This window comes from Chenopodium quinoa, unplaced genomic scaffold (genome assembly GCF_001683475.1).
Source record: "Chenopodium quinoa cultivar QQ74 unplaced genomic scaffold, ASM168347v1, whole genome shotgun sequence".
NCBI lineage: Eukaryota > Viridiplantae > Streptophyta > Magnoliopsida > Caryophyllales > Amaranthaceae > Chenopodium > Chenopodium quinoa.
In genome coordinates, this window is record NW_018744151.1 from 4,132,881 (window position 1) to 4,146,335 (window position 13,455).

The 13,455-nt window shown below is 34.7% G+C and overlaps 3 protein-coding genes across 8 annotated transcripts; 1 reads left to right on the forward strand and 2 right to left on the reverse strand.

Annotated features, from left to right (window-relative positions):
- Positions 1 to 762: 762 nt before the first annotated feature.
- LOC110693417 lies at positions 763 to 2,482 on the forward strand. Its single transcript, XM_021870537.1, has 3 exons — positions 763 to 1,576; positions 1,665 to 1,792; positions 1,880 to 2,482. Exons 1-3 carry the CDS (start codon positions 763 to 765, stop codon positions 2,480 to 2,482), a joined length of 1,545 nt encoding a protein of 514 aa, XP_021726229.1.
- A 2,980-nt stretch (positions 2,483 to 5,462) lies between these two features.
- On the reverse strand, positions 5,463 to 9,838 carry LOC110693665 (protein NUCLEAR FUSION DEFECTIVE 6, chloroplastic/mitochondrial-like). 6 transcript variants are annotated; one of them, XM_021870817.1, is made up of 4 exons: positions 9,575 to 9,836; positions 9,335 to 9,456; positions 8,219 to 8,282; positions 5,463 to 5,838 (listed from the first exon to the last, which is right to left on the reverse strand). In XM_021870817.1, exons 1-3 carry the CDS (start codon positions 9,736 to 9,738, stop codon positions 8,263 to 8,265), a joined length of 306 nt encoding a protein of 101 aa, XP_021726509.1. In that variant the 5' UTR covers positions 9,739 to 9,836; the 3' UTR covers positions 5,463 to 5,838; positions 8,219 to 8,262. The 6 variants fall into 6 exon arrangements, with proteins under 6 accessions (XP_021726509.1, XP_021726512.1, XP_021726513.1 ...); XM_021870818.1 differs by lacking the exon at positions 5,463 to 5,838 and adding an exon at positions 5,846 to 5,989; XM_021870816.1 differs by lacking the exon at positions 5,463 to 5,838 and adding an exon at positions 7,383 to 7,680.
- Positions 9,839 to 10,917: 1,079 nt separating this feature from the next.
- LOC110693664 lies at positions 10,918 to 12,971 on the reverse strand. The gene is made up of 3 exons (XM_021870814.1): positions 12,816 to 12,971; positions 12,271 to 12,438; positions 10,918 to 11,334 (listed from the first exon to the last, which is right to left on the reverse strand). The coding sequence occupies exons 1-3, from the start codon at positions 12,819 to 12,821 to the stop codon at positions 11,080 to 11,082; spliced, it is 429 nt and encodes a 142-aa protein (XP_021726506.1). The 5' UTR covers positions 12,822 to 12,971; the 3' UTR covers positions 10,918 to 11,079.
- Positions 12,972 to 13,455: the final 484 nt, after the last annotated feature.

A 13,455-nucleotide genomic window follows, 5' to 3' on the forward strand; every position in this document is an offset into this window, starting at 1 on the left:
AGAAAAGGTTGATTTGGTACTGCGGGAACTGGAGCTTCCTTCTATAGCACCTGAGGATGCATCTTCTTTAATTCGTCCGTTTTCGTATCAAGAAATACGAAAAGCAATGTTCTCTATTCACAATTTAAAGGCGCCAAGACCGGATGGCTATATAGCAGAATTTTTCCATCAGCACTGGGAGGAGGTAGGCCACTCAGTTGTACAGTCGGTACAAGCTTTTTTCAATACGGGGTATCTTTTAAAAGAATTTAATGCTTCACTTCTTGTTATGATTCCAAAGGTGGAGTGCCCAGAATTGGCATCACAATTTCAACCGATTAGCTTATGCAACACTATCTATAAATGCATAGCTAAATGCATGGTTAACAGAATGAAATCGCTCTTGCCTTGCCTAATTTCGGAACGTCAACATGCTTTTATGCCAGGAAGATATATTGAGGATAATGTGATGCTGAGTCATGAGTTGTTGCATCTGGTTAATACAAGCAATGGGAAGTTAACTAAAGCAGTGATTAAATTGGATATGTCTAAGGCTTATGACCGGGTGAATTGGACTTTTCTATTACGGGTTCTTAAGGCGTATGGCTTTCCTGAAATTCGGATACAATGGGTTCAGAATGCATCTCCACTGTCTCATACAAGACACTCATTAATGGTCAAGTTTCGGAGATGTTTAAATCGGAGTGTGGTTTGAGGCAGGGGGATCCCCTATCTCCGTATCTTTTCTTATTCTGCATGGATGTTCTATCTCGAATGTTTTCAATGGCAGAAGATATCAACATGATTAAAGGGCTTTGGGTAACACGACGGTCGCCTTCTATTTCACATTTGTTTTTTGCAGATGATGCAATGGTGTTTTTTCATGCGAACACAGACTCCTGCACAAATGTGGTGAATATTCTTGAGAGATTTGGGGACATTTCGGGGCAACAATTGAATTTAAATAAATCTTTTGTTAAATTTAGCAAACTAGAAAAGGTAGAAGAAGTGGAGGATCTCAAGGCGATTTTGAGTGTTGGCCAAGTCCAAGTTTTGGATAGACACTTGGGTGCGCCAATTGACTTCACAGCAAGGAAGATGAATGCCTTTAAGTACTTTGTGGACAAGGTAGCGGCTCAAATTCTTTCTTGGGCGGCTCTCAACTTGTCACAATCGGTTAAACTAATCTTGATAAACACTGTTTTGATTAGTATTCCTTCACATGTGATGAAATGCTTCAAGTTGCCAGCCTCGATTACGAATAGGACTGACTCTTTAATTGCTAGATTTTGGTGGGGATCGAGAGGAGACAAGGGAATGCAATGGGTTAAAAGGGATATTATTCAAAGACCAAAGGGCATGGGTGGCCTAGGTATAAGATCGATGGTGTATCTAAACGATACTCTTTTGTTTAAGCAGGTGACACGTATGCATTGTAACCCTCAGTTGTTAGTGGCTCATTGTATTGATCCAATTCATGAATGCCCTCTTTGTATGGGGGAGCCGAGTACTTGTTTTCGTGGTAATACTTCTTGGGGTAGACGGGGTTTATTCAATGTGGCGAATAAAGTGGTCAAAGGTTATCATTGGAAGATAGGTAATGGTGAAGGTTGGAAATATGGGATGGTTACAAGGATTAACACCGGTCTTTAAATCAAATCAGTTGCTACGGGGGATTAGGTCAGGAAGGGTGAAGGACTTGATCTCTCCAGATACGAGAACTTGGAATACGACAATCATAAGGGAAAGGTTTGAGTGGAGTATCGCACAGGAAATTTTGGAAATGGAGCTGCCTTCGAATGAGGAGAAGGATGTGCTTTATTGGGGGGGGTATCCCTCTGGCAACTACACTGTTAAAACGGGATATGCTTTCCTAATGAGTACTTTTTCTTTGCAATAGGATGCTATAGCTGACAATGTATTTTGCAGGATAATTTGGAAGCTTAATATTCCACCGAAATGGAGCTTGTTTTTGTGGAAGCTAGTGATGAATGGGATGGCAGTCAAGTCGAACCTAGTCAAAAGAGGAATAGAAATTGAGGACTATTGCGATTCTTGTGGTACGACAGAGGAAGACCTACAACATCTTTTTAGGATGTGTTCTTTTGCGAGGTATGCTTGGAAGAATTGTTCCCTGAATATCTTGTCTGAAAATGACGAATCTACTCCGTTTGGACAATGGATTCAGAATTATATCATGCTTTATCATAGCGAGGATGGAAAGAAGAGTGAACGAATAGGAATGTTCATAGGCGTTCTTTGGAGTCTTTGGCTGACTAGAAATGGGAGGGTATTCAGTAATCAGGGTGGTTATCTTGCGGACCTGTTCAGGAACTATAATACAGCGATGCATAATTTCTCAGTTTGGAAAACGAAGGAGGAAGGGGAGGATGTAAGGAAAAAGGATAACAATAACAACGGCGCGCCCCCGGGTTTTCAAAGAATAAACATTGGGTCCGAAAAGGAAGAAATAACATACCCACAGATGCTAGATTGGAAGTGACTATAATGGCTGATGGCTCTTGGCAAAAGCGGACTAGAATAGCGGGATCAGGATGGGCATACTCGAAAGACCAGACAGCCTTTATGGAAGGGGGAGGACATTATGGCAAAGCATACTCTTCTCTACAAACGGAAGTTATGGCATGTGTACATGCTCTAAAGTGGGCGGAGGCGAAAGGGTACCAAAGGATTCTTTTATACACTGACTCATTGGCACTGGTCAATCTAGTCCAACAACCGAAGAGGAGGGAAATGCGGATGATGTGGACGGTCCAAGATCTTTTAGATGTGGGACGAAGGTTTAGAACTTGCATCATATGGAAAGTTGAGAAGGATCAGGTTGCTAAGGCACATAACATAGCGAATAGTTGTAGAGTCAACTTACATAGCTATATTGTTTAGTTTTTTTGGAGATTTGTCGTTGTCAAAAAAATAAAATATTATGCAATAATATTTTGTTATCTATAACTTTGTAATGTAATTCATAGATAGTTATTTTTATTAGTCATGTATATATTATTCTCTGATGAAACAAATCATTGTTTCCCCTTATGCTAGGAGGACACGTCTCTCTTTTTCTATGTTGGAACTTGGAAATGTGGGCTATCAAGGATTCAAGGATACCAACAATTCATTTGAGGATCCAACCCTCCACCTCGTATACCAACAATAACCATTTCACCGTCTTAGCCAATTATCAAATATATATGTTATTAAAATGTAAAAAAAATTATATAAGTGCAAACCACAAGGTTTAATTAAATAGAATATACTAAACAAAAAACTTAATTTTAGTTTGACCATGACAACTACAATTTTAAAAAGACTTAAAAAAAATTATCGATTGCACGTCTACAATAGTAGCCCCGCTTCTTCTCTTTCTTTCACTATTCTCACCTAGGTCCCCGGCTTTGGTTGCTTGGCCGGGGTAGAAGTCTCCACCTCCAGAATATCTAGAACCGGTTGGGATTGCGGATAGTTTGAACGGTGGAAAGCAGCCTAGGAAAGATTTCTCCAGCGATTTCCAAGTTCTCCTTCTTTATTATAAGTCAAAGCCCTAGAGCACGGAACTCTAAATCCCTACCTTTTCACTTTGCTCCTCTCAGGGATACCGATCCTCATACTGCTCCGGCATGGAAGTGGAACGAGCGGGCGAAATTACGTGAGAGAAAGAACCGAACCCCTTGGTGGAGTCCAGTCCCCCGGAGGTACCCAAAACAAAGCGCGAGCTACTCACTAGTTGTTTTAAGTAAAAATTGCAGAAAGTTTGAATATATATTTTAAAAAATAATAGTTAAAGTTGCTTGATTTGAGATAAAATAAAATAAAAATAGATTATGGACCAAATAATTTTTTATATTTAAATATAGTTTTAAATTAATACTCCGTAACGAAAAGTAAAAAATCGTGTATGACACGAGATCTAACCTAGTTTAACTAAAAGTAAGGTAATTTTTTCATTTTGTGTTTAAATATAAACCCGAAGCATTGTTCAAGTCACAAACTAGTTTTTACTTAAAAAAAAAAAATCACATGTAGTACGAGTATTTGATTATGATTAGTTAATGGCTACCATGGCTTCAAAAAAAAAAAAAGTTAATGGCTACCATTCACCTTCTAGAATTGAAGTACAACATTGATTTCTGCATCAGATAAGATCCAATTCTAACTTGTGGGTCAATAAAGACCCAATTTCACAGAAATGGAGTAATTTACACAACTACATTCTCTTGAGTCTTAACCTCACAATGTGCAAACGTGATTGTCCTCAATAAAATTAGGTGACTTAATAAATATCAAAATTCAGACCTACTAGGAAACATAAATTAAATGTGGCCAATTAGTCCTTTTTTGGATGCACTTATCCGCTCAAAGTCTTCGCAGGATACACGTATCCATATCGCCTATTATTCCAATTTTCAAATACAAATAGCATAATATAACTATTATTTAACTAATTAAGATCTCCTCCCTTTACCTTATTTTTCCCTTTACCTTATTTTTGCTACACTGAAATTACTAAAGTAAAATTATTTTTATTAAATTAAAATTATCATATTTTTACTAAACTAAAATTATTGAACTTGTTTTTACTAAATTGAAATTATTTTTGCTAAATCCAAATTATTTTACTCAGGTAAACATGGCCTAACAGCCCTAACTCCCCCTATTTTCTAAAAAGAAATTTTATAAACTTCACTAGGATTGACATTGATTATTATGTTGTGATTGTTGAAATATGTTGTATTTTACGGAGTAGGTTTTAGTCTGATTTAAACCCGCAAAACACCATGCTCATATCAGATTGAGATAATGGTCTGAACCATAAGAAACTAATCTGTTTGCGGTGTTGAAAAGCGTTATTTTAAGGCTATATTCCAATCCAAACCCACCAAACACCTTGATCAAACCAGATTTCTGATAATTTACGCCCCCAGCGGCCAACCCCCCTTCCCGGCTTCCCCTCCAAGTGTTTATTAGATGGTGAAACCCACATATAAGCAAACATAATCACATAAGTTTGTTATTTAGGACCGCCAATCCAAAGGTCTTAGGGCCTGTTCTGATTGACTGAACTGAGTTAAACTGAACTTATTAGAGCTGGACTGAACTGAACTTATTAGAGCTGAGCTGAAATAAACTGAACTTAACTTATTAGAGCTGAGCTGAACTAAATTAAACTTAACTTATTAGAGCTGAGCTGAACTAAAAATAATCGTATCAGAACAGGCCCTTAGTCCAAGTTCTGGACTATTTTTTGGTTCAGTTGCCAAGTACACATTTCTAGGTTCTGAACTCATGAACACTCTTCATTCTTCACTAGTTCACTGATACCCTCTCAGTTACCACAGTTTAAGCCAATGGCATAATTTACATAACAATGGACTAGTTTAAGCCAACGGCATAAATTCTACTCTAGAGTCTAGACATATGCAATTTTCTAGACCAGGTCAAAGATCATTTTAGAGCACATTCACACATGATCAAAGTTAGCCTGCATTTTCATTTCTTGAATCCTGGACAGCCAGAAAAATTAATACTGTCTAATGTCCTAGTGTACAATAAAATGTGGAACATAATAGACCTCAGACCCCAGTCTGAAACACTCATTAACATAATTGAATCAAATCAGAAGCAAGGAATTATATTGTACAATAATTTTATTCGGTTGGACACAAAATGTTCTTAGATAAGTAACAAAGCAGACGGAGTTAACCTGCTCAGAAGTTAAATAGCTTCAGCAACCTTTATATTTCATGAAATGGAATGCCTCTAGTAGCTGGTATACAAAGTCCAAATCACAATCCAAAGAAATTACGGCCAATTCACCACCATGCCAACACAAAAATCATCCATCTACAATGAAAGAAAAAATATACTCACTTACATGGTCCAAAAAGTAAAAGGACTACGATATGGAAGTCATTTAACAATTATATTGTTACACCAGCATTCAGATTGACAAGATTAACATCCAGAACAAGCCAAGGGAGGTGTGATCAGGGCCCTAAACAGAGGAAAGCCCAAGTCAAATTTCAAGGGAATAGGATATATTCTAATAATTTCAGACAAATAAAGGCAAAAAATGACAATGAACATTTTAGTTCTTACAGTAGAGTTTTAGATTCTAATCCTAGAATGAACTTAAGATTTACGATAAAATCCAGCAAAAGCTATTTAGCAGCCATGCATGAAATACATAGTCCATGTGAGGCTTGCATGCCTTCAAAACCTCAAAACACAGAAGCTAGCTAAGAGGAATTATACCTCTTGTGGTCTCCATTTCCTTTTGCACCAAACTTTTCCATATACTATGTCCAAGTATTTTCTTTTTCAGAATCAATACTACCCTCCACTATACTGCAGTAGATTTACAAAGCAAACTCTTTCCTTAATGCAACAGATAGCAGCAATCTGTGGGAAGGGAAGCATTATTCTACCTCCTGTGTTTGAGCCTTTGAGGTCATCTCACATCTGTTAGATCATGTCATTTCCCTAATGCTTCATCTAAAACTGAAGAATCCTACATTAACCTTGATGACTGTATCAAATGACATCCTGTCTTTCTATTCTCTTGACCTAGAACCCACTAATACACAGCCATAAATCTAAGCTACAAACCAGAAAATTTTACCATTAATGAAACTATGCAAACTTCCCCTGATTAATTATTTAATTATATTCTCAAAGATAAGCATTTGTACATAGGATACAGAGTTCCTTAGTTTTGCCCATGCATTCCCATTCCAGCCTAATTTAAAAAACAAGCTTAATTGCACTGCCCTATCCAAGTACCAGGAAACAGATAGTTTTTCTTTGGATGAGCCAGAAAAAAAAAAACAAAAGCAATATGTACAGACGACAAATCAGATAATTCAGCCCAACACACATCTACATCTAGTAGCTCAGTCAAAACAAAATCAAAACTATAATTCAGCTCAACACACATCTTATTTAATAGCTCAGATTCATTACTAGGTTGATCCGTTGATGTAAATACCAGAAGAAAATAATATGGGTAGAATAACTTGTAATGAACAAATTCCGTGTGTTGATCATCATCCCAATCACCAAGGCCTTAACAAGACATATAACCTCAAAGCAATAGCAGTTACTTCTCAGTTGTCACCACTCTCACCTCAAACTCCAAATCAGTGACAGTATCTATCAACCACATCTATGGGTGAACCAAAAGAAGTCACATATGTGTTCACAGAGGGAAATAAGGATACATTGATGTGCAAGATCCTAAATTCCTAATCAAATGAAATATTCTGCATGACAAAAACTTTTTCACCACATTGTGTTCAAGTATATCATCTCTGCCTTTTACGATAATTCTGCTAATTTTCATTTCTAAGGGAACTAGCTGGGGAAAAAAAAAAGAGTTGCAACACAGAAATCACAACAGCAACAATGAATATTAATGAAACAGTAAGAAATAGCACAATAACCAAAGGACAATGAACCAAACAAGGGGGTATAATAGAGATTCTAAAGAGTCTGAGATACAAATTCCAAAATTTATGATTGAATCGAGAATCATCTAGTTTGTAGTTTAGCATGAAAACAAAGATGAAATAGCTCTGGCTTCTCCGAATGTCCTTGAAAACCTTTAGCATATCACCAATGCACAAAGCCCATGTACATTATAATTTGCACGACCATCTGATATTCATCATACATCATCATTGCAATCTGAATGCATATGACGTATTAGTATGACTCTTATATCATATTGCAATAAAGATTAACAATCAACAAGCTCGAGCTTTCATATGTTTGCGATCAGCAGGGTGATGATGATCTGCTAAAAACTACCTAAAGACACAAGATCTATAATGTTGGAAACACAAATTTTGGTTACATTCTAGTAAAAAATAATATATGATGATTTTGCCAAGCTCAAATTGTCACTTATTCTTGAATTTTAATGTGTTATACAAAGAAATGTAGTCAGCTAGCAAAGAGATTATTCTTCATGCAAGTAATGTTAATGACCTATTTTCTAGATTTAAGGTACAAAACTCCAAATTGAAGGAATCAGGTATATCCATGGTCAAGCTAAAGGTGATTGAAACACTTATAAAACCTGACCTACACCTTTACATAACACAATTCCAAAAAAAAAAAAATGATAATTGCCATTTGAGATGAAATTGTATACATTAGTCATTCATTTTCTTGATCTGTAACAATGTTTTACACTCCACTACTTAAGCAGCACAAAACTCACAATATTCAACCCCACGAGTCTTCCCATCTGTGCTAGCTTGCTCTTCATCTAGTCTGGTCTTTCCCTACAAGAGCAAAGAGGGTATGGTTCCTTTAGAGAAAGATGGTAGAGTTAAGGTGACCTACATAAGTATAATTTTTAATAATAAAAAACATACACTAAAGTATGAACACATGAATCGAATCAAACAAGACCTTAGTTTTAAAAGGTGCAAGGCGAAGGCGCGCACCTTTTGTATGCAAGGTGCATGTATTTATATATTTATTTCAAATTATTTTTTACTTTGATAGTACTTAATACCAATTAAAACGATTCATAATAAATTAAATAATGATATATTTAAAGCTAAGGTAGTCTGAATTTGAAAAAATGTCCATCATTCTTTAATTTATGACTTAAATCTTAGTTATTTTCCTTGAGGCGCAAAGGCGCGCCTTACCAAAGGCACTTTGAGGCCCACGAGTCGCGCGCCTTCCGTAGGTGACTGGAGCCTCGCCTAGCTAAGAACAAGACCTAGTTGATATGGCAAACTAACTCCTATCACTATAAGTGAAACATTGGTGATCAAAATTAACTGTCAGTCATATGAAAGATTTGGATCTCAGCATCACATCAAAAAACTCAGAGTCCAACGCTCCATCATTTTGACTAGAACCCAGTAATCCAATAGCTAACCCAATCTAGCCAACTACTTGATCATCGTATCTCCAAACCCTTATCCATCATCAGCCTATTAGCAATACCAGCATTACATTGAATGCTGCAATTTTGTTCTACCTTTTGGTTTACTTATAATTCAGAAACATTTCCACACATCTTGATGATCGAGATCACTAATAAATTACTCTAGTTCACGAACCCAAAATTAAGGCTTGGTTACTAGCTCCTCAGCATGTCTATCACATCATTTGGGCATTTCCCCAACACTTCAGCTAAGATTTGACCCCCCAATAACACATATACAAGTATTATGCACATACATTCAGAAACCAAACACAGCAATATCAACTAATCAAAGGGGAACCCCAAATCCAATAAAACTCATCCAAAAATGTTGTCATACAAATTACCCGAAATTCAAATAAAGAATGAAATAAGAGGAGAAAGAAATCATACCCTCAGGAGTCCAACCAGCGCTTCGGGGCGCAGCAGAAAGCATGGAGTTGAGCAGCGCAGAGGCAGTAGCAGTGTGATACGGCATCAACGATTCAACACAGCAGCTCAATTCAACAGGAGACCTTAAAAATCAACAACCCCAGATTACAAAAACAATTAATCAATCAAATTAATGCAGTAAATCTTTCTGGGTATGCTAAAAAAATCAAATTTGACAAGATTAAATGAGTGAATTGTTACCTGAAAATGCGAGGGGCAGAGAGAGTCTTTTGCTTTGGGAGGTTGAATGAGGAGGGAGAAAATGGGTTGGATTTTGGTTTTGCAGCGGCGGAGAAACGTGGGGCGGCGGATCGTGCGGCGGTAGATGAGCGGAGGATTGACCTTGCCGCTGCGAAAGAAGCCATTGTTGAAGGAAGATTGAGGGTTGTACTGAGGTTTTTGGTTGATTTTCAACATCCGCTTGGTGTTTTGGGTGAAAAGCTCGTTTTGTGTGGGCTTTTGGGGTGATTGTGTTATAGTAAGAGTGTAGTTGCACTTCTTCCAAATTCCAACCCGACCCAACATATTAGGGTCATCACTTGTGTTTTATCGACTGATTTAAATTAAATTGAAATGATTTTAAAATGGTATATTTGACAAATAAATCATTGAATAAACAAGACCTCTATGCTTAATTTGAAATACCATTATGAGTTCATGATATAGTATCATCATGAGTTTATGATATAGCTCGGTGGGATTCTAGTAGTAACGCTGAACGAGTCCGTATTGGTTCTTTCCCACAAAATATCACTATTTTAGTGGAGATTGATTTATTATAATAATAAAGCCTATGCTAGAATGCTACTTTTTTTCAAAAAAAAAAATAATAAATAAAAATAAAAAATAAACCCACTAAATGCAGACCATTTTTGTTGTCAATCCGGATAAACAGATGCTTATTTTATTTGCATAAATTCTTAACTTCTATAATTATGCTAATGAATTTATTAGACTTTTATGTGTGCAAACTCAATTCAACATTTGAACTAACGTGCATTTTAGGTTACAATATGGTGACTATTTGTCCCAATTCAAATTGAATTTGATCCCTCACTTTTAGCCCAAAGTCCAAACCATAATATTGGCATGATCAAGCCCAAATTCTCCCCCATTTTGCCATTTGATCCAAAAGGCTCTAATTAGTAAATATTCATTTTCATAATACTACGTAGTTTGATTGTAGTATTATTTGATATAGCCAGTTAGTTCATTTTTCAAAAGGTGTATCATTACTCATTAGGTTTTTCATTGTCTTTAATAAACTAATTTGACTATATATATATCGTTAATTACACATTGGTAAAAAAAAAAAAAAAATGGTTGAAAGTTTATTTGAATATACGTAGTACAGTTTTAAATTATGAAATCAAAGCTCAACTTAAGAGTACATATGTATTCCTCAAAAAAAAAAAAAAAAAAAAAAAAAAAAAAAAAAAAAACAAACATATGTAAATATGCCTTTTGTTAATCTCTGCATACAAAAGTATAAAAATAAATCGATCTCAAATCACTGCTACATGTTAAAATTTTAGTTACATTAATTTGTATAATATGAAGGAAAAGAATCATGTATTTCTTTTGTTTGCATATACATTGTACACTTAATCCAAGCATGTAAACAATGGTAGTATGTTTATCAAATTTCATCTATAAAAACGAAAGAAAATGTATGTGTTTATGTGTTCTCCTACTAAAAAGTTAGTTCATCGCTTTGAACCGTCTTTATTCTTGTTCACCTTAGCATATAAACATAGAGGGATGCAAATCCCATCGCACATTTCTATATCTAATTCATCTCCATGCTCTGAACAACTTCTGTTAGACAATCTATGTGTTGTTTCGGATCGATCCACGGCTGTATTCCTTGACGAGTATAACTCTGATCTACTGTTGCGTGGTCTAATTCCGATTATACGGCCTAAGGACTTGCTGTTGTCTTGGAAGAATGATGCTGTTGACTGCTTTGCATTGGTTGAATTGATTGCATATATATTAGTGAAAATGATCCAAGATTAAAGAAGTATGTAGAAGATTGAACATGAAAGTCTAATAATAATAAGTTTAAATACTTTGACATTGAAATTTGGTTTGTAAGCTACCACAATTGGCACAATATATAACATAGTTGTCCACTATTTCATGCATTATAATAAACCTCTTAATTAAATAATTAGAGATTAATAACTTTGGTGTTGTACTTTCTCATTGAGTATTTGTCTAAACAAAGAATTAATCCATATATTTTCACTTTATTAGTCATAAGATTCATAACCATTATTGAAACTTCTTGGTGTTTCTAAAGGATATACACAAGTCAGTGGTAACAGTACGTAATTGTGCCACACTGCCACTACGTGATACGGAATACTAGCTAATTTAGTTGAATTTTTGAGAATCAAATATCATTGATGTTACTAATTGATGTCCTTCATGACTCTTTATGTTTATGTAGTACTTTTTTCTTTAAAAAAATGTGCCACTTTATTTTACATATCCTTAAGCATGAAGAAATTTAACTTGATCCAAACGTATATGAAAAATATGCAAAATAAAGCATAAAAATTGAAAATATTGTGTAACGTTTTTAAATTTCATACAAAATATTTTGCAAACCCCTTTTTTTTTTTTTTTTTTTTTGGGTATGGTAGCTAGTGACAAAACTAGAACTTTAAAATCTGAAGTTGATTCATTCACTAGTATCACTACTCATATCATTGAAACACTACAAACTTAGATCTACATTATGTATAAAATAATACTCGTATTAGATATTCAGATTTTAGTAAAAGATATATAAAAATTAACATTTTTTGGTATATAATTTTTTTTTAAAATTTTTTCATAGTCCACCCTCTTCCTAATCCATGAAACCAATAAGTAAAAGAAAGAAATACCTCAGTATCAAGATTGGAAGAAGAGAAGGAAGAAAAACTGCTTGAAGGAAAACAAAAGGATGATCTTGCACGATCTGATGTTGAAGAAACTGGCAAACCCTCCACAAGTCTTAGTCTCATGTACATGCTCCCTAGCCCTAATGGCCACCCTATTCCCCTTTCCCTATTCTGCACCCAAAAATACAAATAATTAAAGTTAATAATACTATACCCATTTAAAAAAATACGAGTAAAAAGTTTATGACCATAAAATTAGCAGATGGAAATAATAAATTTTATGAAATCATTTTAGTACGTACACCAGTATGTGTACGTACTATAAGATTTATGAAAAGAAATGCTTAGAAGATCGATGAAATAAATGAATAGGTTTTGTTTTTGTTATTAAAAAAAAAAAAAAAAAAAAAAAAAAAAAAAAAAAAAAAAAATAATAATAATAATAATAATAATAATAATAATAATAATAATAATAATAATAATAATAATAATAATAATAATAATAATAATAATAATAATAATAAGAAAGCTTGGGATAGAAGAGGTACCTCCATAGAAGAGAAGAAATAAAAAGACCTTAAAAAGAGGGAAGATGGAGCATATTTATATAAAAGTATTATGGTAGTTGGTCAATTAAAATAATAAACTTGCCCTTCAAACATGGTATATTAATTTGGAATAATAGGGTGGTGGAAATAATTAAATTGGGTATGTAAAATAAAGCATCTTCCTTAAGTAGAAGTTGAGAGGAGTTATCAAAAATGTCCCCACATCAAGGAAACAAAGTGGTTCACCCTTACTAATCATCTACTAACTTAACTAATGACATGTTAGTTCAACGGTTTAATGTTGTAGTGACTAACCTTTCAAAGCTAGCTCAACCTCATGATTTGATGTCCAAAAAGTTGGTTTATGAAAAGTAAATAATATATTAAAGTACTATAATAATGCTTGTTATGTGTTTTGAAAATGACTAATTTGGTACATAATCAATTTTTTTTAATGATACTATCTCTATTTTAGTGGTTGATTTTTGTTTATAAAAAGAGTTGATAGAATATGGCGGTAAGACCGCAAGATAGTGTGAAATCATTTTAGTTGGCTCAACAAGTGAGGCAAGGGGGGGGGGGGGAACTCAAAAAAGCCTTCTAATTAATAAATTCTCCATCTCATCTGTCCCACGCACTA